Raw genomic sequence first — 27463 nt, forward strand, 5'->3', positions numbered from 1 at the left:
TTACCGGATACTTGATTAAGAGGGAGTCAACATTTTGGGGAGCACCAGTTGAGACACAGAATTAAAATGCCTTGAGTCGTGCCTCCAGTCTCAGAACTAAAGCAAAGGGACCGCCCATGTGGGGGTCCATGAGCAGGAGTGATATCTGGCAAAGAGAGAAGAAATTGAATAGAGACATTTCAAAGAAGGAGCCCGAACGGGTCACTCAGCCCTTCTGGCTTTTGGGGATTCATATCAATAAAGCTTAATAAGAACTGAGAGAGAGCGCGTGGCTGATGGTGGCGTTAATGATGCCCCACTGAGAGTTCATTAATATCTCCACAGGTACACTGAAGCACAGGCTTAATTGTACAGGATGCTGAGATTTCCCCAAGTGATCTTTTGCCGTGTCTGTGGAAGCTGGCTTCTGAAATAGGAGCTAGATCATTCCGTGCCACTTTTCTCGGGTGTAAATATTTTCTCAACATAAACTGCATTTGCCTGCCTTCCTAAAAGTAAGGAGGGGCCAGAGAGAGAGAGAGAGAGAGAGAGAGAGAAAGAGAGGAGAGAGAGAGAGGAGAGAGAGAGAGGAGAGAGAGAGGAGATAGAGGGGACAGAGAGAGGGGAGAGAGAGAGTAGAGAGAGAGGAGAGAGAGAGGAGAGAGAGGAGAGAGATGGGAGAGAATAGAGAGAGAGGAGAGAGAAAATAGAGAGAGAATAGAGAGAGAGAGGAGAGAGAGAGAGTACAGGGGTTCGGCACTTGCCTTGCCTGTAGCTGACCTCGTTTGATCCCCAGCACCTCTGAGTGATCCTCTGAGAATCAAATGGACCAACCTTAGAGCACAGAGATAGGAGTAGCACTGTAGCACTCTCGTCCCATTGTTAGCCCCTGATAAGCATTGTGTGTGATCCCAAAATAAAAAATAACTAAAACCGTATTGTTTTCCAAAAAGGCTGAACCAGTCAGCATCCCCAGTCTCTGTGGTGTGAGATGGTATCTCATTGTGGTTTTGATCTGCATCTCCCTGATGATTAGTGATGAAGAGCATTCTTTCAAGTGCCTTTTGGCCATTCGGATTTTTTCTTTGAGAAAGCTTCTGTTCATTTCATCACCCCATTTTCTGATGGGATTGGATGTTTTCTTTTTCTAGAGTACAACCAATGCCTTGTATATCCTTGATAGTAACCCCTTATCAGAAGGCTATTGGGTGAATACCCTTTCGCATTCTGTAGACTTTGTATTTTGGTCACTGTTTCTTTTGAGGTGCAGACGTTTCTTAGTTTAAGAGAGTCCCATTTGCTTATCTCTGTTTCCACTTGCTTGGTAAGTGGCATTTTGTCTTTGAAGATACATACCACCAAAACGAGAGAGAGAGTAAAAGGGCATGTACCTGCCACAGAGGTGGGGTGGGGGGATGGGAGGGTGGCGGGAGTGATACTGGGAACATTGGTGGCAGAGAATGAGCATTGATGGAGGGTTGGGTACTCGGTCATTGTACGTGTGAAATATAATCATGAAAGTTTGTAAGTCTGTAACTGTATCCCATGATGATTCATTAAAAAGTATATATACATGTGTGTATATATATATGCACTGTATATGGACTAGAGTGATAGCATAGCGGGTAGGGCATTCGCCTTGCATGCAGCCGACTTGGGTTCGATTCCTCCACCCCTTTCAGAGAGCCCGGCAAGCTACCAAGAGTATCTCGCCCGCACCACAGAGCCTGGCAAACTACCCGTGGTGTATTTGATATGCCAAAAACAGTAACAAGTCTCACAGTGGAGACGTTACTGGTGCCCGATCGAGCAAATTGATGAACAATGGGATGACAGTGATACAGTGCTACAGTATATATATGTATATATATGTATATACATATATATACATATATATACATATATATATACACATAAATAACTAAAACCAAAATTAAGGAGTCCCCAGGTAACCAACCCCATCACTGGCACTTCCTTTATGGTATTAAAGAGGATAAAGCTCAAATTCAATGATGCCAACTTCAGATCTTTTCTCTTTCTAGACAAATGGGTGATTCATTCGTGTTGTTCATTCCTCTTTGTTTCCCTCTTTCGGCTTCTGCTGTTGTGGCCGTGTGGAGAAGGGGCCACACACGGGTTCACACACTGGGCTGTAGGCCCCACCTGGAAGCACTCACCTTTGCTGGTGATGATGATGCCAGGGATTTGAATGTTCATCTCAACGACAATTTTCATCTTATTCTTCTGTTAGACTGTGGGTCAAAGCCAAGGTCAAATATGCAGGACCAGGGCCATACCCATGATCACTCCCCAGGGCCCAGTTATTCTTGAATTTTCTTCTCTCCTCACTCTTTTTCTTTGAGATTTACAGGAATTCTTAAGATTTTGAATATGCATAAGTGTTTCCAAGGTTAAATTAGGAACAAAATGAACCTTTTTTCTGTCCCTATTTCAAGAATAAGATGGGCTTAGGGGATTGTTACAGCTAATGATGTGAAGAATTCGGGCTCTTCCTTTGGTTTGAAGTCCATTTGCGTTTCAGTGTTGAAGAAGTGTCAAAAGTTAACTTCTTTGTGAAGTTTAAATGATAGCTTTGAGGTGTGAGAACTGTTCTAAGAATCTCGATTATATGAAGCTTTTCATCTTCTCATACCTTCCACGTGACTCCTATCTTAGCAGAAATAATTGGAGGAACAGATTGTCTTTGAAAACTGAAGTTGATAGGAGATACTTTTCCAACTTTTGAAGACATTCATGGTACAATGCGTTCTAGCTAAGATTGGATATTGGCAGACTAGAATTTTAACTGACAGAAGTAACTCTTTATTTCATTATACATTTTCAGGGTAAATGATAGATAATTTTAAGTCTTTCAATGTTCTTTGCTAAGAATAGGAAAGTGAAAAACTATTCCAATATTATTGTTTTCTTTGAAATTCTGCTTTCTTATCTAGATAAAAAGATGAAAGCAGTTATTATATTATGATTTGCTTACATGGAAATTCCAAGAAAAACACCCTTTGAAGTAATAAGATTTTAGGAAGTATTCACTCACAAAATAAATACATGAAGAGTAATAGACCTCTACATTCCAGTGCTAATAAGTTGAAAACAAAATAAAAGCTGTATATAAATCATAAAGCAATAAAGATAGCAATTATCTAGAAATAAAGTTATCATGTAATGTGCAAGGTTTAAGTGGGAACAATTAAAAATATTTACTAAGCTAAAAGAATAAATTACAGAATAATGAAAATAATTATTTTTCCTTAGAGGAAAACACAGTATTATAAATATATTCATTGTTCCCAAATTAATTTTTAAATATTATTTAATGCAATTATCATCAAAATATTAATAGAGTTTTATTGGGAACTAACTTGACCAAATTTGGCTAAATGAAACCTGGGATTACACATGACCCTTTTGAATTATTATAAAGAGAAAATGCATTCTTACTAAGAATGGTAAGATACTCTACGTTTGTAAGAATTAAAATAATCGAACACTGAATCAAGGGACAGAAGCAGAAAAGTAGAACAGTAAAGGATGCCTACTATAGCACAAAGGTGTTTAAAAATGTATGACACGGTGGTCCCTTTTGTGTGTAAAGATTATCTAATTATTTCCCATAGAGTGCTGGAATAACAAATTATTTGACAGAACAAAATAACGACTGTTTTTTCTACCTGTGTAACAAGTAAAATTTTTTTCCTTATAGAAAAGTTTTTAAAATAAACTTCAACTATTTTTGTAAACATATAGAAGGAGAAGCAGTTTAATGATATTCTAAGAGAATAGTCCCAGAGTTCTGTAACGATGCGAGTGCACTCTGCAGACTGAAGCAAGCAAGCAAATGCAAAACACCTTTCAAATGTGGCCAGAGAGATAGGGCGGGGCAAAGGGTCTGGACTTGCATGTGTCTCTGGCTGGCCGCAACACTGATTTGAATCCCAGGCACCGCATGTGGTCTCCTGAGTACTGAAAGGGAGCACTCCTGAGCACTGAGCCAGGAGCAGTCTCTGAGCACCTTTGTGTGTGGCCCCCGACAAACAAATAGCTTCAAAGTACACTGAAAGCTTGACAGACATTTCATATTGAACAATAAAGATTAGGTTTAGTTAGGTTTTTTTTTACCATATATTATGCAACCAGAAAAAAAAAAGATCAAAGGTAATGAGAATGGGAAAACAAAGAAAGATGAAATCAATACCCAGATTTTCATAATTAATAATATGCTGTACTCATGTGTACACACAAAGATAATAAGAAAATAAACTGATATTAAAAACAAAGCATTATTTTATTTGTTTTTTCTCTTTTTCATATATTGTTAATTATATGAAGAATAGAGACTCATTCTAAACAAATATTGTAGATAATAGATCATTTTAATTTTATTTTATTCTCATTGACAAAACCATTCTGTGGAATAGGAAAATTGTTATAGAGTTAAAAGAATAATAAAGTGAGATGAAAATTTAGTCCTCTGATAAAGGTGAAAAGTGTTTTAGCTTTTGAAATTGGAGAGCAAAAGGTTCAGAGATAGAAAGAATTTCTATTTTTTACGTAGCAGTGTTATTACACTAAATTGTCTTCATCCAAAGATCAGTTGTGCATTTCCATCAAAGACTGGCAAGTGGGGAAGGTTTCAATAACAAAAAGAGGAAATATAGCTAGAGATCAAGGAGAATCAGTACAGATAGCTAATAACAATTTGTTCAATTGCAGGTACCAGTTATAATGCACACTTCAAAAACGCTATGGGGACCTAAACATTAGCTTTAAAACAAGTAACACAATATGAAGCAGAATAGCTAAACTATTGAGCAGCATTCTTTTTCAAGTTCCCATCATGTCATTATTCCTTCAAGTTTGTGTTGTAAGGAGGAATATTCTTCCCCAGGATATTTTTATTTCAAAAGTGAAATCCTTCTGATCTTTCATCTCTACCCAAGCATCACAATATAACACTGTAGCACTGTCATCTCGTTGTTCATCGATTTCCTCAAGCAGGCACCAGTAACGTCTCCATTGTGAGACTTGTTGTTACTGTTTTTGGCATACCGAATACGCCACGGGTAGGTAGCATGCCAGGCTCTGCCGTGCAGGTGGGATATTCTCGGTTGCTTGCTGGGCTTTCCGAGAGAGAGATGGAGGAATCAAACCCGGGTCGGCCGTGTGCAAGGCAAACGCCCTACCTGCTGTGCTATCGCTCCAGATCTTGAATTACAATATACACAGAAGAAATAAGTATCATTGAATAGAGGATCCTAAAAGGATGTTTGAGGGGGCTGGAGAGATAGCACAGCGGGTAGGGCGTTTGCCTTGCACTCAGCTGACCCGGGTTCAAATCCCAGCTTCCCATATGGTCCCCCGAGCACCGCCAGGAGTAATTCCTGAGTGCATGAGCCAAGAGTGACCCCTGTGCATCCCCAGGTGTGACCCAAAAAGCAAAAAAAAAAAAAAGGATGTTTGAGTCTTAAGTCGGGCGATACTTCTTATTTTGAACGTAAAGATAATCCACCAAAAGCAATAATTATCCAAGCGTGTGTGAGGGAAGAAATGTCCCACCAATCGTTTAACTTTAAATTTTATTTTTCAATTTACTCTTTAAAGTTGAGTCATAGTGAGATGCACAGTTTTTCATACGTTTCATACACGGTTACAAAGTTGTTCATGATTGAGTTTCAGTCATACAATGTTTCAACACCTGTCCCTTCACCAGTGTACATTTCCCACTGCTAATGTCCCCAGTTTCCCTCCCGCCCCACCTCCTGCCTGCCTGCCTCTGTGGCAGGCACTTATAACCTCTCTCTCTGTCTGTCTGTCTGTCTGTCTGTCTGTCTGTTTTTCTCTCTCTCCCTATTTTGGACATTATGGTTTGCAATACAGGCACTGAACGGTTATCATATATATCCCTTTACCTACTTTCCAACTCAGTTCTCGTCCAGGGGGATCATGTCTAACTGTCGTTGCCATACTGGCCCCTTCTCTATGCTAACTTCCCTTTGCCTCCCACCCACTTGTGGCAGCTTCTGACCACTGAGCAGCCCTCCCGCACCATGCGTTTACTACTAGGATGGGAGCCGCGTTCAGAGACTCTGTGTTCATCGGTGTACTTCTCAGTTCCGGTGCTTCACTGCAGACTCAAGCAAACAGCTGATTGTATCTTTATTAGTAGTTTTTCAGACAGGGGTGGGACTTAGGTAGATGGGCAGTTTAGGGGAAGAACATGCTCCACATTTCCATAAGTTGAAGTGATTGAAATGTATTCACATGAGTGGCTACTTTCCTTTCTTTTTTTTTTTTTTTTGGTTTTTGGGTCACACCTGGCAATGTACAGGGGTTACTCCTGGCTCTGCACTCAGGAGTTATCCCTGGCGGTGCTCAGGGGACCATATGGGATGCTGGGAATCGAACCTGGGTCGGCCACGTGCAAGGCAAATGCCCTACCCACTGTGCTATTGCTCCAGCCCCGATTTCCTTTCTAATTTTGGTAAGATCGCTCCTCATCTTTTCTCACCTTCTTTTCTTCCTTTCCCTTTTCCTCTCCCTCTTCTTTTCCCTTTCCTTTCCTCCCATTCCATGTATTATAAAATTCCTTTAATTGATTAAATTCTATAATCAGTTGTTATCTTAATTAAAATTTATAGCCCCACATCTATACAGCTATTAGGAAAAACTTCAAGAATTCATACTATTATTGCCTTTGTATGCTTATTAAATGTTGCACCAACATTCAACAAAGGGTCATAATTCAAGTTCAGAAGTTTCAACTCAGAATCCTTCTCCTTCTTTTACAGTTCCGTAGCCTGAGGAGGGCAGATTCTACATACACGTCTCATTTCCTCTTTATAAAATAAACTAATAGAGTGCACTGTGGTACAATACAATTTAGTATAGCATGTGCTACATAGAGGGTAAGTGTTGCTTTTATAGAAAGCCTAATATATGGCCATCAGATACAGGAATGCATACAAAACTGGCACAAAATGAGTTAATATAGAGTTACATAAGTATTTTATTTTACATTTACTTATTTTATTATTATTGGTTCTTTGGGAGGCTCACCCAACAGTGCTCAGGACATAGTCCTAGCTCTGTACTCAAGGATCATTCCTTGTGTGGGTCATGGAACCATATGGGGTATTGGGGATCAAACCTGGTTTTGCTTTGTGCAGGCAGGTGCCCTGCCCACTGTGCCATGGCCCTGGTGAAATACACATGTAGCTCTTTTCTTGTCTTAGGACAGTCAACAAAGGGGATGTTTGTGACAGTGTCTCCAGGGAACTTGGGAAGTCAACCCAGGGGCTGGGTGGGGGACAGTCTAGTGAAGTACATGCTGTTTCCTGTTTTGATTATCATTACCCCCGCTATAAAGCACCCGTTCTTCTGTCTCGGGCATCCATGAAGCTGTGTGCATTTTAGTTTTTTTTCAAAATAAATATTTTTTCTATTGATACAACTAACTTGTGGTGCAATTGCTTCATCAAAGTAAACTCTAGTGAACAGAAACAGCTGGGTTTGGCCACAGAGCTTTGCAATACCATTCTCCTTTTTTGTTAGTATCCCTTCACTTTCCTATCTTTTTTTTATGGTATTTTACACTAAAATTCACTGATATTTTATTATGAATATCTTATAAAAATCAAAATCTAAAAACTTATGAAAATGTTCACATGAAACAACAAAAGATATTTAGAGGACCTTCACTGATGTTTTGTAACAAATAAGTGGAACTGATCTTGATGTCCATTTAATAGGGAACAAATTTACAAGTATAAATTAGGAATTTGTTTTACAAGTATAAATCTGTAAAACAAATTTAATTCCAGCCCTGCAATACAATATGGAGTAAGATATAAAAGAATAATACATATCTATTTAAACTCTTATGGAAAGGTGTTTATCAATATAAAACAAGATAAAAAAGTCACAAGACATAATATTGTTATTATGTTTGTATAAAACCAATACAGAGACACATGTACCATATACACACTTACTTTTTATATACTTGTAGAAAGTGTCTGGAAGGAAAAACACCAAAGATTAACAGAGGTAACCCCTAAAAAAGTAAGGGGTAACTGAAATAAGACTTTCTAGCTGAACTCCGTGTATTTCTGTTGTTAAGAGTGTTTAATTTTGATAAATTTGTCTTCTCTGATTTAGGCATTAGTTTGACAATAATATGAATATGGTGAATACTAAATTAGTGATTATGCTCATATGTGATATATGTGTGTGTATTTATACATGTTAGTGTATGAATATGAATACATATCCCACATGTATACAAACTAGGTAAATCATATATTCTCTGGTCTTAGGGAATCTATTTTCCTAGGTTATTGTCATCTCGTGTCTTTGCCCTACTCAGGGATTTTTATTCCTTTCTTTGAATAACTTATCTTTTGGAGATATTTTTATATTATTTGGAAGTGTTTCAATTTTCGAGTTACACAGGAGGGTCTCTTGTCAGTGAAGTCTGTTTCGTCAAGGCTTGAAATAGGATGCACAGCGTTGCACAGGATTTTCAATTTTCTATTGTAGAGATTTTCTTAATTAACATGCATTTTTCTCTTAAAAGTTGATATATATATATACATATATATATATATGTATTAGGCCTTTCCCCTTTCCCTGCCAGTGACTTGAAGTAATTATATTTTTACATCATCATCAAGATCCTAAAAAAGAGGGAGAGATTTTTAAAAAGTGTTATTTATAAGACAGTGCCAACATTGAAGGTGTAAAACAGTTGTAATAAAATGGGGGAAGGGAGTGGGGAGTGGACAAATTCTACAAACTACCTTAGAAAAAGAAGTGTACACATAAGATGAATATCTTTCTAGCTAAATCTTACCATTTTTATGTTTTTACTGTAAATTTAATATAAACTCCATTTAAAAATCAAGCTATATCGAATTTTAAAATACAAATTCCTCTGTTTACCCTACCCCTTACTTTTTCACTTTCCTATCTTGAGGAGCGTCTCCGGTGAAGACTTTGGACTTGAATCGAAGGCATTGTGCCTCCAGTGGCCATAATGCAGAACTGCACCAGGAATTGGCTACTGGCAGATGGGTCATCTCCCAGCATCACTTGGCTTGACTGTCCCGAGAATATCATGCTGTCATGAGAATATCATGCTCTCCTGGGAATATTAGTGCAGAAATAAGCTTTACAGTAACCATGTTGAAGCAATGATAAAAGGGTCCACCAAAGGAAAACTACCAAAAAGATAAAGGACCACAGTGAATGGAACTTTCAAGGCACAGTCCACTGGAGTGTAGCTTAGCATCTTGGAGCCCAAGGGTCTGACTGCTTACTTAATCTGAGCAAAAATAAAAACTTGTCCTTGTTTTATTTTATTTCTATTGGATCACTGTGAGATCACGGAAGAGCCTGGCAAGCTACCCCTGGCATATTCGATATGCCAAAAACAGTAACAACACGTCTCACAATGGAGATGTTACTGGTGCCCGCTCAAGCAAATCGATGAACAATGCACTGTGAGATACACAGTCACAAAATTGTTTATGATTGGGTTTCATTCGTACAGTGTTCCAACACGATCCCTGCAACATTTCCCACCGCCAGTGCCCCCAGTTTCCTTAATATTAACACCCCCACAACAGGCCTGTCTCTATGGCAGGTACTTTTCTCCTCTCTGTCTCTCTCTGTTTCACTCTCTTTCCTTTGGGGCACATGGTTTACAATACAGATGCTCAAAGGTTATCATGTGTATCCCTTTACCTACTTTCAACACTCAGTTCTCCTCCAGAGTGGTTACTTCCAGCCATCATTTTACTACTGATCCCATCTCTGTCCTAACTGCCCTATGCCCCCCACGCCACCCCCTGTACACCCCCTTGCAACCATGTACCAGTCCTCCTGGCCCTTGTTTCTACTGTTCGTGTGTGTTAGTCTGGTACTCTGCGAAAGTTATCTTTAGATACTTGGGAAACCCTATGACAAACCTGGAACATTCCAGCCAGAAAGATAGCACAGGAAGCAAGGCACTTGCCCTGCATGGGTCTGACCCAGGACTGATCCTTGGCACCACACATGGTACCCGCTGGCACCGACTCCTGAGTACAGAACCAGAAACAGCCCCTGAGCGCTGCCGGGTTTGGCTCAAACACACTCCCCCCAAATGCAGAGAGGAGACTGCAGGTGACCGAGGGAAGGCGCCCAGGCAGGGTCGGGCTGCTGTCCATGGTGCCGTCCACCCGTGGTACTGAGTAAAGTGTGCTTCCTCATTGGGGTGCCAGCCCAGTGCTTATAGTCAATGCGCGGTTGCCTCGGGTGCCGATGGGTCTTTCACGTCCTCCTGGAGTGCTCTCATGCGGTGCTCTCTTGCCTTTCAGATCCCCCAGATCAGCTACGCTTCCACGGCGCCCGAGCTCAGTGACGACCGGCGCTACGACTTCTTCTCCCGCGTGGTCCCACCCGACTCCTTCCAAGCCCAGGCCATGGTGGACATTGTCAAGGCCCTCGGCTGGAACTACGTGTCTACGCTGGCGTCTGAAGGAAGTTATGGAGAGAAAGGTGTGGAGTCCTTCACTCAGATTTCCAAAGAGGCAGGTAGGAAGAGATTGCAATGACTAAGGTGACCGACGTGCTTCCGAATGTCTGTGGCTCTGCCAGTTGCTTTCCAGGCCTGTAAACAAATGCTGTAGAAAGTCACCCTCTGTGTGCTCTCCCGGGACTCTGCCCAGGAGGCAGCCTGAAAGATCTTCCTCTATAACTTTGTGAGTTTTTTTTTTTAAATATTGAGTCACCATGAGATTCAGAGTTACAAAACTGATCATGGTAGGGGGTTCCAACACCCATCCCCCAGTTTTGTTTTTTTTTTTTGCTTTTTGGGTCACATCCCGGGGATTATTCCTGGTTATTCCTGTCTTTACACTGAGGAATTACTCCTGGCAGTGCTTGGGGGACCATATGGGATGGCGGGGATCGAACCCAGGTCGGCCACGTGCAAGGCAAACGCCCTACCCGCTGTGCTATCGATCCGCCCCCCCCCCACCCAGGTTTTTTTAAGAGAACATTTTCAGAAGTGTGACAGCAAGTTCCCTCAAAGAGTTAGAGAGAGAGACTAAGTGAAGACACTAAAATTGCTGCCTCACTTCTGGCTACCTGGTAAGCGTGTGGCACCCAGCCTGTACCTCCAAGTCTGAGACCGGGGTACAGGGTGACACGTGTTTCCACACTCCTTTCTGCCTCTTCCCCGGGGAAGCAGATGCTCCCACCACTGTGACACTCTTTGAAGGGGGGGGGGGTTGACCAGATGACTCCAAAGTGACTTGACCAGTACAAACTCAGGTAAATGATCCAGGCAGCAGAAAGCACTTAGACAAATTGTCTTTGATTTTTTGGGGGATTATTTTGAGAAAAACAGTTCTTTTAAGCAGCACTTGAAGAAGATCCTTTTGATGTTTGTTTATGTAGCTCAAATTGAAAGTAATAGGTTTAAGTGTTAGGCCAGCTGGCTCCATTGGGCAGATTTTGAAAAATAATGTGAAATCCTCACAGTAAGTGTTCCTGACCAATATTCAGGTGCCTGCACGGGGGTGTAGATCAGGATGCCCATATATGATAAGAGACATACCTGGATTCACCTATATAGGGTTCTTCTGCTAAATTTGGGTTCTTTGTTATGTTTTGTAAGACTCACCTGATCCAAATTGTTGCTACCAGCAGAGCTAACTATGAAGGAAAACACACCAAGTAGCAGGAAGTCCTTTTCGTGAGGCAGGCTCTCCATCATCACTCTGGAAATATGACTTTGTGTATTTGACTGTCAGACCACAGATGGACCTGAATGTCTCTGCCTTTGCTGCAGGCACATGGCCACCGAGGTAGAGAGCCATGCCTCTCTGTTTAATGCTTGTATTTTAATTCTGTGCATCCTTATTAGCTATTGTTTCAGAAGCTCACTGGAGAATGGGTTGACTCTAACACCTTTTCTTTAGACTGAAATTCTTTTACTTTACCAGCTTTGACAAGTTCCTAGTCATTGACAGTTTCAGTATAACTTCCGATTCGATCAACCTCCCTCACCCCCTACCAGCCACCAACACCAGCACCAACAACCGCAATCATGGTTCTCTCTGCTCAGTCTTGTGTTTCTAAATGATCCCTCCCATAGCACTCACCATGTTTTAGAGGAACCAGTGTTGTTTTCTGTCCCTGAGTCTCTAAGGGGCTGTCGTGCCTGGGCATTGCTTTTGTAGACCAAGTGGCTGCCAAAATTTTAAGATAAACAATTGTTATAATTAAATTAGGAGCTTTCTGACTAGGAGGAACAAAGGCAGCCTGGTCCCTGTGTCATGCCGAGAACTCATTAACAATTGGCTTCAAGACTCTCCAAAGAGATAACCATTTTTGGTAACTGATTCTTTTTCTTTTCATTTTTATTTGATTCTTTCTTTGATCAAAATATGCCAGAGCTTTCTTAGATAAATATTTATTATATGAGCATGGAAATCAATACTAGATAAGCCAAAATGAAGAGGAAATATAGGGGTAGAGAAAGCAGAGGATGGGTGATAATGAGGTTCAGAGGCCAGCTTGCTCTGCGTGAGTCTGAAAGGGCTCAGAGATTCAACGCTGAACTTTATCTGGGCAGAGCAAAGAACACCCGTTGTTTTGTTGTAACAAGATACAGTGAATATTCCAGTACACACAGAACAGAACCCACTGCTTGCTCTGGGTCTTTATAAAAGACGATTCTATAGCCTGGTCACTGATAACTTGCATGGGATTGTTTTACCTAGTGTCCTCTGTCTTCTGTGGAATGAGGTTGGAAGGAAAGACCCTCTACAATATAGTCTGAACCCCCCCCCCCCCCGCACATGTTTGTAGCCAATCCTACTCCAAAAGCAGTCAGTGAAAAGTAACTGTGTGCGTCATTGGCAGCAGGTTAGATGAACTTTAAATTTGAGAGTCGAATCCTTTGGAAGGTAATGAAAGAACAGCTGCGGAAAGATGAAAAAAGCTTGTGCAACAGAAAATAGATCCTGGGTCAGTTCTTCAACAAACAGTGTGAAAATTGACAAGTGTTCATTATATATTTCACTGCAACATGCTTTATATACAATTAAAATGGATAACCGAGAGCTTTGCAAAGGACCCCCATCTCCAAACGCCTGAAAATGGAAGATAAAGTGAGGGGGGAGTGACCATAAAATGAACTGTGATATGGGTGTGTGTTCTCACTCAGTGTGTGTGTGTGTATGTGTGTATTTTTGTGTGTGAGTCAGAGAGTGCTCATATACTCACTATATGTGTGACAGTAGGTATGGCCCTGTGTACTCACACACCATCTATGTGAGTATAAGTTTGCCCCTTGTAGTCACTGTGTGTGATAGTGGGAGTGTGCCCCATGAACTCACTGTGTGAGAGCACAGTGTACCCCGAGTATTCACTGTGTGTCAGCAGGAATGTACCCCATGAACTCACTCACTGTGGATAAGTAAATGTGGACCCCATGTACACACACCCCATCTGTATGAGTAGGAGTGGGCCCCGTGTACTCACTGTGTGTGAGAGTAGGAGTATACCCTTAGTGCTCACCGTGTTTGTGTAAATAGGAGTATGCCCCATATACTCACTGTGTGTGAGAGTAGGAGTATATCCCTGTGCACTTACTGTGTGTGAAAGTAGGAGTATGCCCCGTGTACTCACTGTGCGTGAGAGTGGGAGTGTGCCCTGTTCACTCACTGTGTGTGAGAGTAGGAGTATACCTCGTGTACTCACTGTGTGTGAGAGTAGGAGTATGCCCCGTGTACTCACTGTGCGTGAGAGTGGGAGTATGCCCTGTTCACTCACTGTGTGTGAGAGTAGGAGTATACCTCGTGTACTCACTGTGCGTGAGAGTAGGAGTATACCTCGTGTACTCACTGCTTGTGAGAGTAGGAGTGTGCCCCCTCAGCTGCTTCACTGCATCAGAGAGCACTTGAGCAGGGAGCATGAGTTTCCATCGTGGGTGCTGTGTAATGTAAGCCTTTGCTACCCAAGGTGGATTTCAGCACCTAGAGAGGAGTGATCGTGTGCTGCGATATTTAAAAGTAATCCACCTACTTTGATGTTCAGTCAAAGCAGCAGCGATGAGTTATAATATCAGAAATATAAAAAGGGTGAGGAATGTCTCTTCTGTGCTTCCCGGGAGTAAAAGTACATGTGAGGGGGGGTGACTTGGGGGAGTTTCAAGGACCCTTTTCATTGCTCCCCTTTTCCCCCTTCCCACTGACGCGTGCCCCGACTGTCAGCAGGCCTCAGCCCGCCCAAGCCGCGCCATTCTGGAGGCAGAAAGACACGCCTTGGAACCTCAGGCTCTGTGGCTTTGTGCGATTAAAGTGTGGGTACACGATTTCCTCTTTTTTTTTTATTAGTTTATTTTTAATTAGAGAGTCATCGTGAAGGTACAGTTACAGATCCATACATCTTTGTGCTCATGTTTCCCCCATACAAAGTTCGAGAACCCATCCCTTCACCAGTGCCCATTCTCCACCACCAGTAAACCCAACATCCCTCCCCCCATCCCCAGTCCCGTCTCACCCCACCCCACCCTGCCACTATGGCAGGGTATTCCCTTTTGTTCTCTCTCTCTGATTAGGTGTTGTGGTTTGCAATAAAGGTGTTGAGTGGCCATTGTGTTCAGTCTCTAGTCTGTATTCGGGCCACATCACCCTTCCCCCACATGACCTCCAACCACATTTTACTTGGTGGTCCCTTCCCTGAGTTACCCAGAATGAGAGACCACGATTTCCTCTTAAGGCTCCGACTCCGTGGGTGCAGACACGAAAGAATGGTCCCTGCTTTATCATCTTGGGGAAAGCAACCGGGGACAGAGCAGAGAAATAGTCCACGTCTGGCCATCCCAACGTCAGCTCCTGCAAGACACCAGAGTTGAGCGTTGGAGCGTCGACACTTCAGGAAACTCCAGTGATAGATAACTCCTGCCCTCAGTCATAATTACAAGGTCTTTTCTGTGTCATGATAAACATCGCACATTGAGAATATAGTAAATATAGATCTGTAATACATATTGTGCAACAAAAATAGTATATGGCATTTGATAGGTAAACATATTAATAGTATTTAAATATAATGTAGTGCGACATCATCCCAGTGTTCTTCAGCCTTTTTATTACCACTGTGGACGGGTGCCTGTCGCACATACCCCTGCGTGGCAGTGCTAGACCAGTGAATTTTTTTTTAATCTTTTTGCACCTGTGGGTCAGACTAGCAGTTGATGATCATTTCATTACATAATAATATATCTTAGCAGAGTTGCTAATTTTTCTAAAATGCATTCTTCAGGTGACACATAAGAAAGGAAGAAAGTGAACATTGTTCTGTGCATGCTGCAGTTCAGTGTGTGTGTGTGTGTGTGTGTGTGTGTGTATGTTCTCATGCACGTGCATGCATACACAAATTCAAGATGAGGAAGATTAAGAGAGCACATGGCTTGATGAGGATGTTTTGATTTACTGATGACAGGCTCGAAGGACAGGACTGGAGTGATAGCACAACGGGTAGGGTATTTGCCTTGCACGAGGCCGACCCGGGTTCAATTCTTCCACCCCTCTCAGAGAGCCCAGCAAGCTACGGAGAGTATCCAGCCCACACAGCAGCACCTGGCAAGCAAGCTCCCCATGGCGTATTCAATATGCCAAACACAGTAGCAACAAGTCTCACAATGGAGACATTACTGGTGCCTGCTCCTGGGGGAGGGGTGGGGAGGGGGAAGCAAAACGCTGAACAATGGGGGGTGCCAGTGAGCCAGTGTGACAGGCTCAAAGGAATCTCTTCCATTCTTCTGGAAGAGTAAATATTATCATTCATTCTCCGTTGTTTGTGTGTTTTGGGTCCACAAACTCCCGTCCTCAGGTCTTCAGGGCTTACTCTGGACTCTGCACTCAGGAATAACTCCAGAGTGTAGGACTTGGGGGGACCATCTGAGATTCCAGGGAAAAAACCTGGGCTAATGTCCTGCAGAACAAGTGCCCAGTCACCGCACTCTTTCCAGCCCTGAAGACTATCCTTTTAGAAAAATAGATAAATATCAATAAGCATTTACTCCCCTGGAATACTTGGTTCCAAATCTTGCTGCAGACTTAGTCCTGTACCAAAAGCTGCCCCTGACCGCAGGAATGGCGGAGTCCCTTGCAGGTGCTCAGTCTGTCCTGCGGTGATAGAACATTCCAGACAGCAGGCAGAGGGAATGCTCTGGGATGCAGCGGGTCCCTGGTATTGGCTTGGGAATGGAAGCGAGGGTACCAGCTGTCCCCAAAATTGTCAGTGACTTTGCTCTCCCAGTCACGAATGGTTTCCAGATGCACACGTGCGATTCCTTTTTAGGCTTTCAGAAAGGAGGGGGCAAGCCCGCGGAGGAGGAGGAGGTTTCTGCAAAATGGTTACATTCGCATAAATTGCTTGGTTTATTTGAATGAATGCACATGGAGTATCAACAAAAGCAATTTATCGCTTAGTGGCACAAGACATGAGAGAATATTCACTCCCAACGTGCTTGGAAAGTCAGACCTGCATAGTAAGCTGGCTCTCCTAGCGCAGATAGGCCGGCCAGAAGTGGGCGTCAGAGGAAGTTCTTACAATAGCTACTTGACACGTAGAAGTTAGTCCTAGATCTTTGGAGCCAGCTTTGGCTCACGGATAATAAGAACAGCAGCATCGCATCTGATGCCAAGAGTTTTCCAGGCAATTTCCAGGGGAGTACTACAATGTCTTGCTTCGAATAGGTGAATCAGGAGCTCGTGCATGCTTCCGTGAGCACTGGAGACCTGATGGTAGAAGAGCCACAGCGGCAGGCATGGGCCAGGGCTGCAGATGGGATCCTGCATGATCTCACCCAGTTGTGCAATTTTCCTTCCCTCTCCAGACGAGTAACAGTGGACCCCAGATAGCTGCTTTGATAACACCTTTGGACTCTGGTCTGATAGTTGGAACTGGGATTCTCTAGCTTCCCCCAGGATTCTGTGAATACAAAGTATCTAGTGTGTAACTGAATAAGTTGAGTTGTCTATGTAAGCTAAACAGATGTTGCTTCTATTGTGTGGCTTCATCTTCCTTAATAGAATTAAGTGCAATGTCTATGAGATCCATGATTCCTTGTATATAACTACCAACATACATTTTGGGGAGTTTACTAGTAATTGTTATAAACAGTCTTTTTTATTGAATCACCATGAGATACAGTTACAAAGCTTTCATTTCTGACATACAATGATCGAACACCCATCCCTTCATCAGTGCACATTTTCCACCACCATTTTCCCCAGTATCTTCCCCCCTCAACTCACGCCTTCCCCTGCCTCTATTGCAGACAATTTCCCCAATGCTAAGTCATGAAATATGCTTATAAGTGGATGGTCATGGAGAGTATCATGCTATGTGAAATGAGTCAGAAAGAGAGGGAAAGACATAGAATGACTGCACTCATTTGTGGAATATAACATAGCATAATATGAGACTGACACCCAAGGACAGTAGAGACAAGGGCCAGGAATATTGCTCCATGGTTGGAAGTGTGCCTCATGAGCTGGGGCAGAAGGCAACTGGAATAAAGAAGGGGTCACTAAGTCAATAATGGTTGGAGGGATCAGTCGAGATGGGAGATGTGTGCTGAAAGTAGATAAAGGACCAGAAAGGCTGGGCCAGTTGGCATTCCCACCAACAGTGAAGGAGCGTCCCTTTCTTCCCCACATCTACGCCAGAACTCGTTGCTTTTGTTCTTTTAAATGTGTGCCAGTCTCTGTGGCATGAGATGATATCTCATTGTTGTTTTGATTTGCATCTCCCTGCTGACTAGCAATGTGGAGCATTTTTTCATGTGCCTTTTGGCCATTTATATTTCTTTTTTGAGGAAATTTATGTTCATTTCTTCTCCCCATTTTTTATGGGGTTGGAGGTTTTTTCTTATGCAATTCTACTAGTGTCTTGCATATCCTTGATATTAATCTCTTATCATATGGGTATTGGGTAAATATTCTTTCCCATTCTGTGGGCTCTTTCTGTATTTTGGTCACTGTTTCTTTTTCTTTCTTTCTTTTTTTATTTTTTTGCCTTTTGGGTCACACCTGGCGATGCACAGGGGTTAGTCCTGGCTCATGCACTCAGGAATTACTCCTGGCGGTGCTCAGGAAACCATATGGGATGCTGGGAATCAAACCCGGGTCGGCCGCGTGCAAGGCAAATGCCCTAACCGCTGTGCTATCGCCCCAGCCCTGATCACTGTTTCTTTTGAAGTGCAGAAGCTTCTTAGTTTGATATCATCCTATTTGTTTATGTTTGCTTCCACTTGCATGGTCAGTGCTATTTTGTCCTTAAAGAACAATATGGACAGTCCTTCAAAAACTAGAAATTGAGCTTCCAAATGACCCTGCAATACCATTTCTGGGAATATATCCTGAGGATGCAAAGAAGCACAGTAGAAATGACATCTGTACCTATATATTCACTGCAGCACTCCTCACAATAGCCAAAATATGGAAACAACCCGAGTGCCCTAAAACAGATGACTGGTTAAAGAAACTTTGGTACATCTACACAATGGAATACTATGCAGCTGTTAGGAGAGATGAAGTCATGAAATTTGCTTATAAATGGATAAACATGGAGAGTATCATGCTAAGTGAAATGAGTCAGAAAGAAAGGGAGAGACATATAGGGACTATACTCATTTGTGGAGTATAAAATAACATCACATGAGTCTGACATCCAAGGACGGTAGATACAAGGGCCAGGGGGATTGCCCCATAGCTGGAAGCCTGCTTCATGAGCGGAGGGGAGAAGAAAGATGGAATAGAGAAGGGATCACTAAGAAAATGATGGCTGAAGGAACCAGTCCGGATGGGAGATGTGTGCCGAAAGTTGATAATGGACCAGACATGATTAGCTCTCAGTGTCTGTGTTGCAAGCCATAATGCCCAAAAATAGAGAGTATGGGGAATATTGTCTGCCATGGAGGCAGCGGGAGGGTGGAAAAGGGGGGTATACCCGGGATATTGGTGGTGGGTAATGTGCACTGGTGGAGGGATGGGTGTTTGGTCATTGTGAGATTGTAACCCAAACATGAAAGCTTGTAACTATCTCACGGCGATTCAATAAAATTAAAAAAAAAGAAAGTAGATAAAGGACCAAATGTGATAAACTTGCAGTATCTATATTGCAAACTATAAACAGTCTTATTATCTGTTCCCTTTAGAATCTAAGTTTATTGAGGACTGTACCAGCTAATGTTCAGCAGCAGGTATCTTGTTCAATACACACTGCCTGTGTCAATGGCCTGTTTATGGTACCTATAAAGGACTCCAAGCATTAGTGTTTGGAAAGGCTTACGGGCTGGTGCAGGGAAACTCTTGGAGGGGAGGTGGGTTTCCAGTTCTGCATTTTAAAAGTTCATATCCACTGCTATAATAAACAGAACTTAGAGGATAAAATATGGGATAAGAAAGCTGTGTTATACATGAATCCTGTGCAGTATATGTACAACTATTTTTTTATGGCAGATACCATTTGAGGAAAGTAATATCACTGTATCACTGTCATCCCTTTGTTCATCGATTTGCTCGAGCAGGCACCAGTAACATCTCCATTCATCCCAGCCCTGAGATTTTAGCAGCCTCTCCTTATTCATCTTTCCCAAAGATTGGAGGCTCTTTCAGGGTCAGGGGAATGAGACCTGTTATTGTTACTGTATTTGGCATATTGAATATGCCATGAGGAGCTTGCCAGGCTCTTCCATGTTAGGAGGAAAGTAATAATAAATAATAATTAAGTGGAGTGACAATACGAAGACAGAAGCTAATCTCTGCCAAGAGTTGGATGAGTAAGTCAAGGGACAGTATCTTGAACAGTCTTGCAAGAAAGGACTTTTAAAAAATTCATAACTTTTATTTATTTAATTAAAGAACTGTGATTTACAAAGTTATTGATAGTTGAGTTTTGGGCATATAATATTCCACCACCAATCCCAATGTGATTTGAAAATTTATCGATAGTTGAGTTTTTGGCATATAATATTTCTCCAATCCCACTGTGGTTTACAAAGTTATTGATAGTTGAGTTTTAGGCATGTACTATTTCAATACCCATCCCACCATCAGTGTCAGTTGTCAACTTCCCTCCACCAATGTTCTCATACTGTGTGTCCCACAGCCCCTTATCTGTCACCTCGAAAGGGACATTGCAGAGTTCATTTGTTGGAGCTTAGCTCTTATATTTTCCATGTTGTTGGGTCCGTGCTTTGGGAATACAGCTATGCCACTCTCCCACACAACCAGTACAGCCAGAGCCCCACTCCTGATTCCCTATCACTTCCATTTCTCATCTTCTTCCTTCTCCACTTGATTTCTTTCCTTTCCTCTCCTTCTCCTCTCTAAGGTCTATAGCGTGATCTGGGCAACTCCCATTTACTACATTGTATTTCCTCATCCAGTTATTCTATATACCACAGATAAGTGAGATAGATCATCCTGTGTTTGTCTTTCTTTCTCTGGCTTTCTTCACTCAACATGATATCTTCCAGTTCCAAATGCATTGCAACAAATTGCATGATTTCATCATTCCTTGTAGCTGCATAGCATTCTACTGTGTTTATATACCACATCTTCATAATCTATTCATCTGTCTTTGGACAGTGAGGTTGAGTCCATATCTTAGCCATTGTACTTAGTACAGCAATGAATAATGGTGTGCATATGTTCTTTTGAATGAATGTTTTTAAATCCTGGAAATTGATGCCCCCAAATGGAATTCCTGGATAATATGCAACTCAATTCTAAGTTTATTGAGGAATATACATACTGTTTTCCTCAAGGGTTGAACCAGACAATATTCCCACCAGCAATGGATGAGAGTTCCTTTTTCACCACATCTCCACCAGCACAGATTGTTTCTATTATTTTTAATATGTGACATTTTCACTAGTGGAGATTATATCTCATTATAATCTTGATTTGTATTTCCCTAATGATAAGTGACACTGAGGACTTTTTAATATGCTTTTTGGTCATCTACCTGTCTTCTTTTGAGAAGTGTCTGTTAATTTCCTTTCCTAATTTTTAGATAGGGCTTTTGAATTTTTTGTTTTTAATCTTTGTTAGCACTTTATAGAACCTGGATATCAAGCTTTTATCTGATGTGTTGAATACAAATATTTTTTCCATTTAAGTTATCTGTCTTTTAGTTTTATCCTGTGTTTCTTTTGCCACACAGAAACCCTTTAGTTTGATGTAGTCCTTCTTGTTTATTTTTCATTTTGTTGCTTTTGCCAGTGGTATCAGATCATTTTGCCAGATGTCCAAATCTTGGATCATTTTGCCTATATTTTCCTCAACGTACTTAATAGTTTCTGGTAGGATTTCAAGGTCTTTGGTCCACTTTGAATTGAGTTTTGTGTAATGTGTGAAATATGAGTGCAACTTTAATTTCTTACCCATAGGTATCTAGTTTTCTGAGTACCATTTGTTGAAGTGGTTGTCTTTACTCCATTCCATTCGCTCCTTTATCAAAACTTAACTGTACATATGTGTGTATATATACATATATATATACATATATATGGGTTATTACCCTTAGATCTTCAGTTCTCATTCATTGATCAGAGATACTGTCTTCAGTACCATGCAGTTTTTATTACTATAGCTTTAAAATGAAGTTCCAAATTAGATAATGATCGCATTTCAGTAATAATACCTCCCAGTTTCTTATTTTTCATTGTGACTTTCATTGTGGAATAGACTCCTTGATCACATTTTCCTCTGATTCATTCTTTGTGTATAAGAATGTGACAAGTTTTTGTACCCAGCCCCTTTATTGTATTGATTTATTATTTCCAGAGTTTTTTTGACTTTTTCAGGTTTTATATGTGTCCTACCATATCATCTGCAGATACTGGTAACTTGACTTCTTGCCAGGTTGGATCCCTTTGAATTTTATTCTTGCCTGATTGCTGCGGTAAGGACTTCTAATACTATCTTGAGTAAAAGTGGACATCCTTACCCTGTGACTGATCTCAAAGGGGATGCGTTCAGTTTTCACCATTCAGACTAATATTGGCCATGGGTTGGTTATGTATTCTGTTACTTTCTTGAGTAACATTCACCCCTATTTTGTTGAGGGTTTTCCATCATGAATAGATGTTGGAAATCATCAATTGATATGATCATATGGTTATTATCTTTCCTTTTATTAGTATGTTATGTTAACTGATTTCATACATTGAGCCATCCTTGCATACCTGGCATAAATCTCACTTGATCATAGTTTTTTATCTTTTTATATGTTGTTGGAGTTGGTTAGCTAAGACTTTGTTAAGTATGTTTGCATTGATATTCATCACTGAGATTGGTCTTAAATTTTCTTTTATGGTAGTATCTCTGTCTGCTTTGGGGATTAGTGTAATGTTAACTTCACAGAATACCTAAGGAAGGATTCCTGTGTCTTTGATGTTTTTGAAGCGCTTAAGGACTAAGAGCAGTACATCATTCTGAAAGTTTGCTGGAACTCACCAGTGAACCCATCTGGACTGGGACTTTTGTTCTTGATGAGATCCTTAATTACTGTTTGAATTTCCTTACTTATTATTGGTTGATTAAGCTTTCTACAAAATTCATGATGCAAGACAGGATTTTTGAAGAAGGAAGATACCAAATCCCAAAGGATGACCTAACTGGTGATAAATGACAAATGATTGATAAATGACATTTCTGGGAGAGTCATGTTAGAAATTCAACATAAAATTGTTCTAAATGGTATAAAGGAAGGGAAGTAAGTAAAATTTGATGACTTTTCAACTCTTATAAGAACCCTACCAGGCCACATGGGAGATATCATATAAATTAATAAATTCCTTAAATCTTAAAAGTTCTGATTTTCTAGATAAGAAATTCCATTTCCAGCCCTAACTCTGTCAGGAGTCAGCATTTTTCTTTTGGGGGTTGCAAAGTCCTCACATAGTTGTGAGAAAACTCTATTCTCTATTCAGAAAACCCTCACATGCACATTATTCTGATAGCAGACGACGGCCCTTTCCCAGTCCATCTGTCCTTGTCTTTGTAGAACTAGAGATACATGCACAGTTTTTGATGCATGAGGAATAAGAGTGGAAAAGCAATCTCATCAGGTTCTTACCTCTTCTACCTCCCTTCACTATGTGAGAAGTGGAAGGTCTGAAAGTAAAGTCCTTTCTTCATCTACTTCCATCAAACTACTATATGTTGCATATACTAAAAAAAAAAAAGTCAGAACATGGGGCTCCGGCGTTGAAGTTAAATATTTCATACAAAGGACATGAATCATCTTAAGTACAGTAGTAGAGGCTCACGTAGAGAAAATTTATTGAACATCTAATTTGTGACTCATGGGGAACACATGTTGTAGCTTTCTTTGGACAACAATGTGCCATTGTTCAATATCAGCTTGGCCATTAAGCCTTACAGAGGCAGAAGTCTGATATATTCCCCACAGTTAATGGTTCTTCATTTAGCTTTCAAGTTATGATTTTCTTTCTGGTCCTTACAAAAGTGTTTATGGAAGAGATTCACAGCCTTGAACCTCAAAGGTTTTGATGGATATCAAAAATAGGGATATATTTCAACAGAAAAAGAATATTAGAAAAGTGCAGTTCTCTTAGAGAACTGGAGGGAATCATACAGAGCTAAGTCCAAGGATATCCAGGTTTAGGCTTGCAAAAAATTTTGAAGTAGAAAAATCTATTTAAGTGCCCAGTAGCATTTCTGAAACCTGGAGTGACCACTGTGCCCTCCATTTATATCACTGCTCCGAAATTTCAGGATCCCATGAGAGAAAGTAAATTAGTTGCTTATGGGGTATGCTGGCGTTTGGCTTGAGGGAAGGTCAGATACTTTGATAATTGACTTGCACGGAGGCTGTGTTTAGTGACAGACATGTTTTCCCCACCAGAATTTCAGTGTTCTAAAAAATGCTGGGTATTCAGTCTTTAAAATGGTTTTCATTGCCTTTACCGCAGACATTCCAATGTTCTCTCCCCAAGAACTGGAACGTGGATAGTTCTGAAAACTAGGCAGGTACTCCAGAGAGTCTCCCAACCATTTTTGGCTGACTGCCCCTTCTCAGGGAAACAAACAAAGACTCAGCGCCCCACTGGATTCTACCTCCTTTTATCAAACAAATAGAAAACACCTCAAATTGCACCCCAGGCTTGACTCACTCCCATAGGTTGCTCCAGCATTCCGCACCCTGGATTACCATAGAACCCACTTTGGGAAACACTGAGCTAGACCCAGAAACATTAAATCAACAACTGGCTGCTTGAAAAAGAGCTATTTGCTGGGTTTCAGCTGTTTCCTAAGTTGCTTTTTGAGCAATTCCATGTACAAAAATGTCTCTCAGAGGCCTGTAGAAAGGGTCTGTTTTCCTTTCATTTGGCAAATGGATCCCTGCTGCTACATCTTCCCAGAGATTATAGGAAACACCACAATATCCCCACATTAATTGCACTAGCACATCTCATGTAAACCCAGGGACAACCGTCGGTCAGTGTCTCTGGCATGAACAGCAGCCGTCTTCCACACACACTGTGTTGGCTGACTTGCAAATGCCTTGACCTTTGTAGCTCCCAAGTAGCCTGTCCCAGTATTTCCTATTTCTCATTAGTATTTGGACTGTGTGACTTCAGACGTATCACCAAGGATCACAAGTTCACTGTAAAAGCAAGCTCCAAACTGCTGTTTAGACACTCTGGGCTGTTATTGTGGTGTATAAGCCACGGCACTAGGATGGCCCTTAGAGAAGAAAAGACGTAGGCTGCATCACAGGCTTTTACATAACAGGTAGGTATTGAGAGGGAAGTCATTGTCACAGTGATTAAAGTCTCGGGAGGAAAAAAAATAGGGGTGTCTAAGGATAAAAGAAAGCTTATACTAATTCAAAATGCTTCCACAGGCGCAAATGGTTCTTCTTAGCTGGGTGTTAGTGATTCTTTAGATTTAGTCAAATTAAAACATCGACACCAGCACATACTTATCAATGATGATTAATTCCCACAGGAAGGATGAAGTTGCTGAGTTAAGAGTTAAAGGGATATGGATGGATATGAGTCATTCTGTGGAAGGTTGTTGCCTTCAGTCCTAATGCTGGAAGCTGCAAGGATTCTTGATTTTTCTCATCAAAAAAAATATATTAGTGGAGGTGGGGGTATTTGGAACCATACATGGTGGTGCTCAGGGCCTACTTTTGGCTCTGTGCTTAGGAGTCATTCCTAGATGTGCTCACAGGACAATATGCAAAATGCCTGCCAAAGCTCACACCTGCATATCAGGAACAAAGAGCTCGCCACAGGCCTGGGGCTGTGTGGGGTTCTGTAGGAGGCCAGGGGTTACTTGAAGGTGACAACAATATTCCAAAGCTCATGGGTAGATTTTTTTTTGGATGAAATATGTGACATTTTTGTCACATATTTGTCACATAATTGTCACATAATTGTCACACATTCCACAAATATGTAGAATTCAAATCCTTTTCTTATTTCCCAGTGTTTTACCTTTCCCACAGTTCTAGAATTTGTGATTCAATGGACTTTATACACATGATTCAATGGGCAGGTGGGGTTGGGTGGGGGATTAAGATGAAGTAGACATTCCTCGGCTGTGTTGGGTATGTCACTTTCCACTGTATTTTTGAAGACTAGAATATGAGTTTATAACAAATTCAGATTCCACGAGAAAAGTAAAACATTTTGTAATGAAAGTCTTTATATTGACCAAGCAAAGGCTTTTATGATGAAAATGGACCAGCGTGGTTTCAGTATAAGTCACTGTTATTCTGGAAGTTATGTGGAACCAACATAAAGCACACAACCAAAAGGTGATACTCTCCCACGTTTTGCTGTATTTCTAAGTGAAATATCCCTTTAAGGAGACAGGAGGAAAGCAGATGAGAAATTCTGGTTAGAGGTTAAGCATTGGTGGTAAAGATACTTAAATAGAGTAAGTTCCTATATACTAAGAATGAGGGTGAAATTCCTGGGTTGGAGAATACTCAGAAAATGTAGGCCTTTGGTAATAAAGTTCTCATTTGCAAATATTATTGTATGACAGTATTTTCCAAGGTGCTCCAAGGATATTATTGAGCAAAGTTTCTATTTTCACATACAGTATGACTAAGCTTTGACATTAGCTTATTTTCTCTGAACAAATTTACTCAGCCTTAGATTACTGCATTCATATTACAGTAATGGTTTGGGGTGGCAACCTGGATCAATAACATAAGACACTTCTGTAAAAGCAGATTCGCAATTTGAGTGGCTTTGGGTTGATAATTATTATTTGCTCCCTGGATTGTCTCCATTGAGGAACTTTTAGAGGAGGAACTCATCCTTGTATCTATTATGCGAAAACATAAAAACTTGTTTACAGTTGAGTGTGTACACTGCAGCCTTGATGTCAGACCCTGAAGTATAAAATGAATTAGTTCACAGTGCACCCATGTGCCTGTCATTCTTTTTTTCTATTACGACCTTGTCTTCTCCTTAGTTGGATTAGCACTGGCATCAGGATTCAGGGCAGTAGAATGTCTGGCTCTTTGAGATGTTCTTTTTAATCAGCGTGTTCATTTAACAACGTGTGTCCTTTTGGTTATATATTTAAATCATTTGGTCACACATATGCTACTTGGCCCCCCAGAGAAAAGGAGGATGGAGAGTGCCAGCAACCTGAGCCCACTCTCTTTGCTTGAAAATATTAAAATTGGGCATAGCCATGCCAAGGGACTCCACGCCAGGCTGTTTCACTCAGGGTGCCCCATGGGACCCAGACCTGGCAGCTGAAAACCTCCAGAACCCAACTACCGCCATGCTGAAGGCCACTCCCCACATGCTCAAGCTGAGTCTCATGCATGAGTGAAATCTGACAAAACCCAGGTATTGCAGAACTTTGTGTTCTTGGACTCTGGGCTCAACGGGACCTGGAGTGGAGATCCTCTGCCCATTTCCGCCCCAGTCTCCAGTGACCCAGGGGTCACACCCATAAGCCACCTCCTGCTGACCACCAGATACTCATCAGCCACCATCCAGATCACAGGGCTTTTTCTCTCGGACAGGAGCAACATGATGCCCGCCATAGCCATGCCACCGGACTCTGTGCCAGGCTGTTTCACTCAGGGCACCCCAGAGGGGTATGGGTGGTCCCTTCCCAAAGGACCCAGCCCCAGCAGCCAAAAAGCTTCAGAACCCAACACAGCCACATGTTCCTCACATATTAGTGAAAGTATTCCTGGACGTTATGGCCACATTCATGGCCGCGCGACACATCATAAGATGGTTTTCCATAACAGACAATACAAAATATATTATTTTTGTTGTGCTTTGGGACAGGGATTGGATCTTGGGATGGAAACATCCCAAATTTGGTGGTGGGAAGGTGTAATGGTGGTGGGATTGGTGTTTGAATATTAACTGTAATCAAAC

General features: G+C 41.4%; 1 protein-coding gene across 3 annotated transcripts in view; it reads left to right on the top strand.

The window, feature by feature from the left end:
- Nucleotides 1–27463, top strand: part of GRM7 (glutamate metabotropic receptor 7) — an 862221-nt gene that overhangs the window by 272269 nt on the left and 562489 nt on the right. For all 3 annotated transcript variants that reach the window (XM_055136460.1, XM_055136457.1, XM_055136459.1), the window contains exon 2: nt 10356–10572. In XM_055136460.1, the coding sequence (XP_054992435.1) occupies nt 10356–10572 (217 nt within the window). The remainder of the gene's footprint in view (nt 1–10355; nt 10573–27463) is intronic.

Source organism: Sorex araneus, chromosome 4 (assembly GCF_027595985.1).
Source record: "Sorex araneus isolate mSorAra2 chromosome 4, mSorAra2.pri, whole genome shotgun sequence".
NCBI lineage: Eukaryota > Metazoa > Chordata > Mammalia > Eulipotyphla > Soricidae > Sorex > Sorex araneus.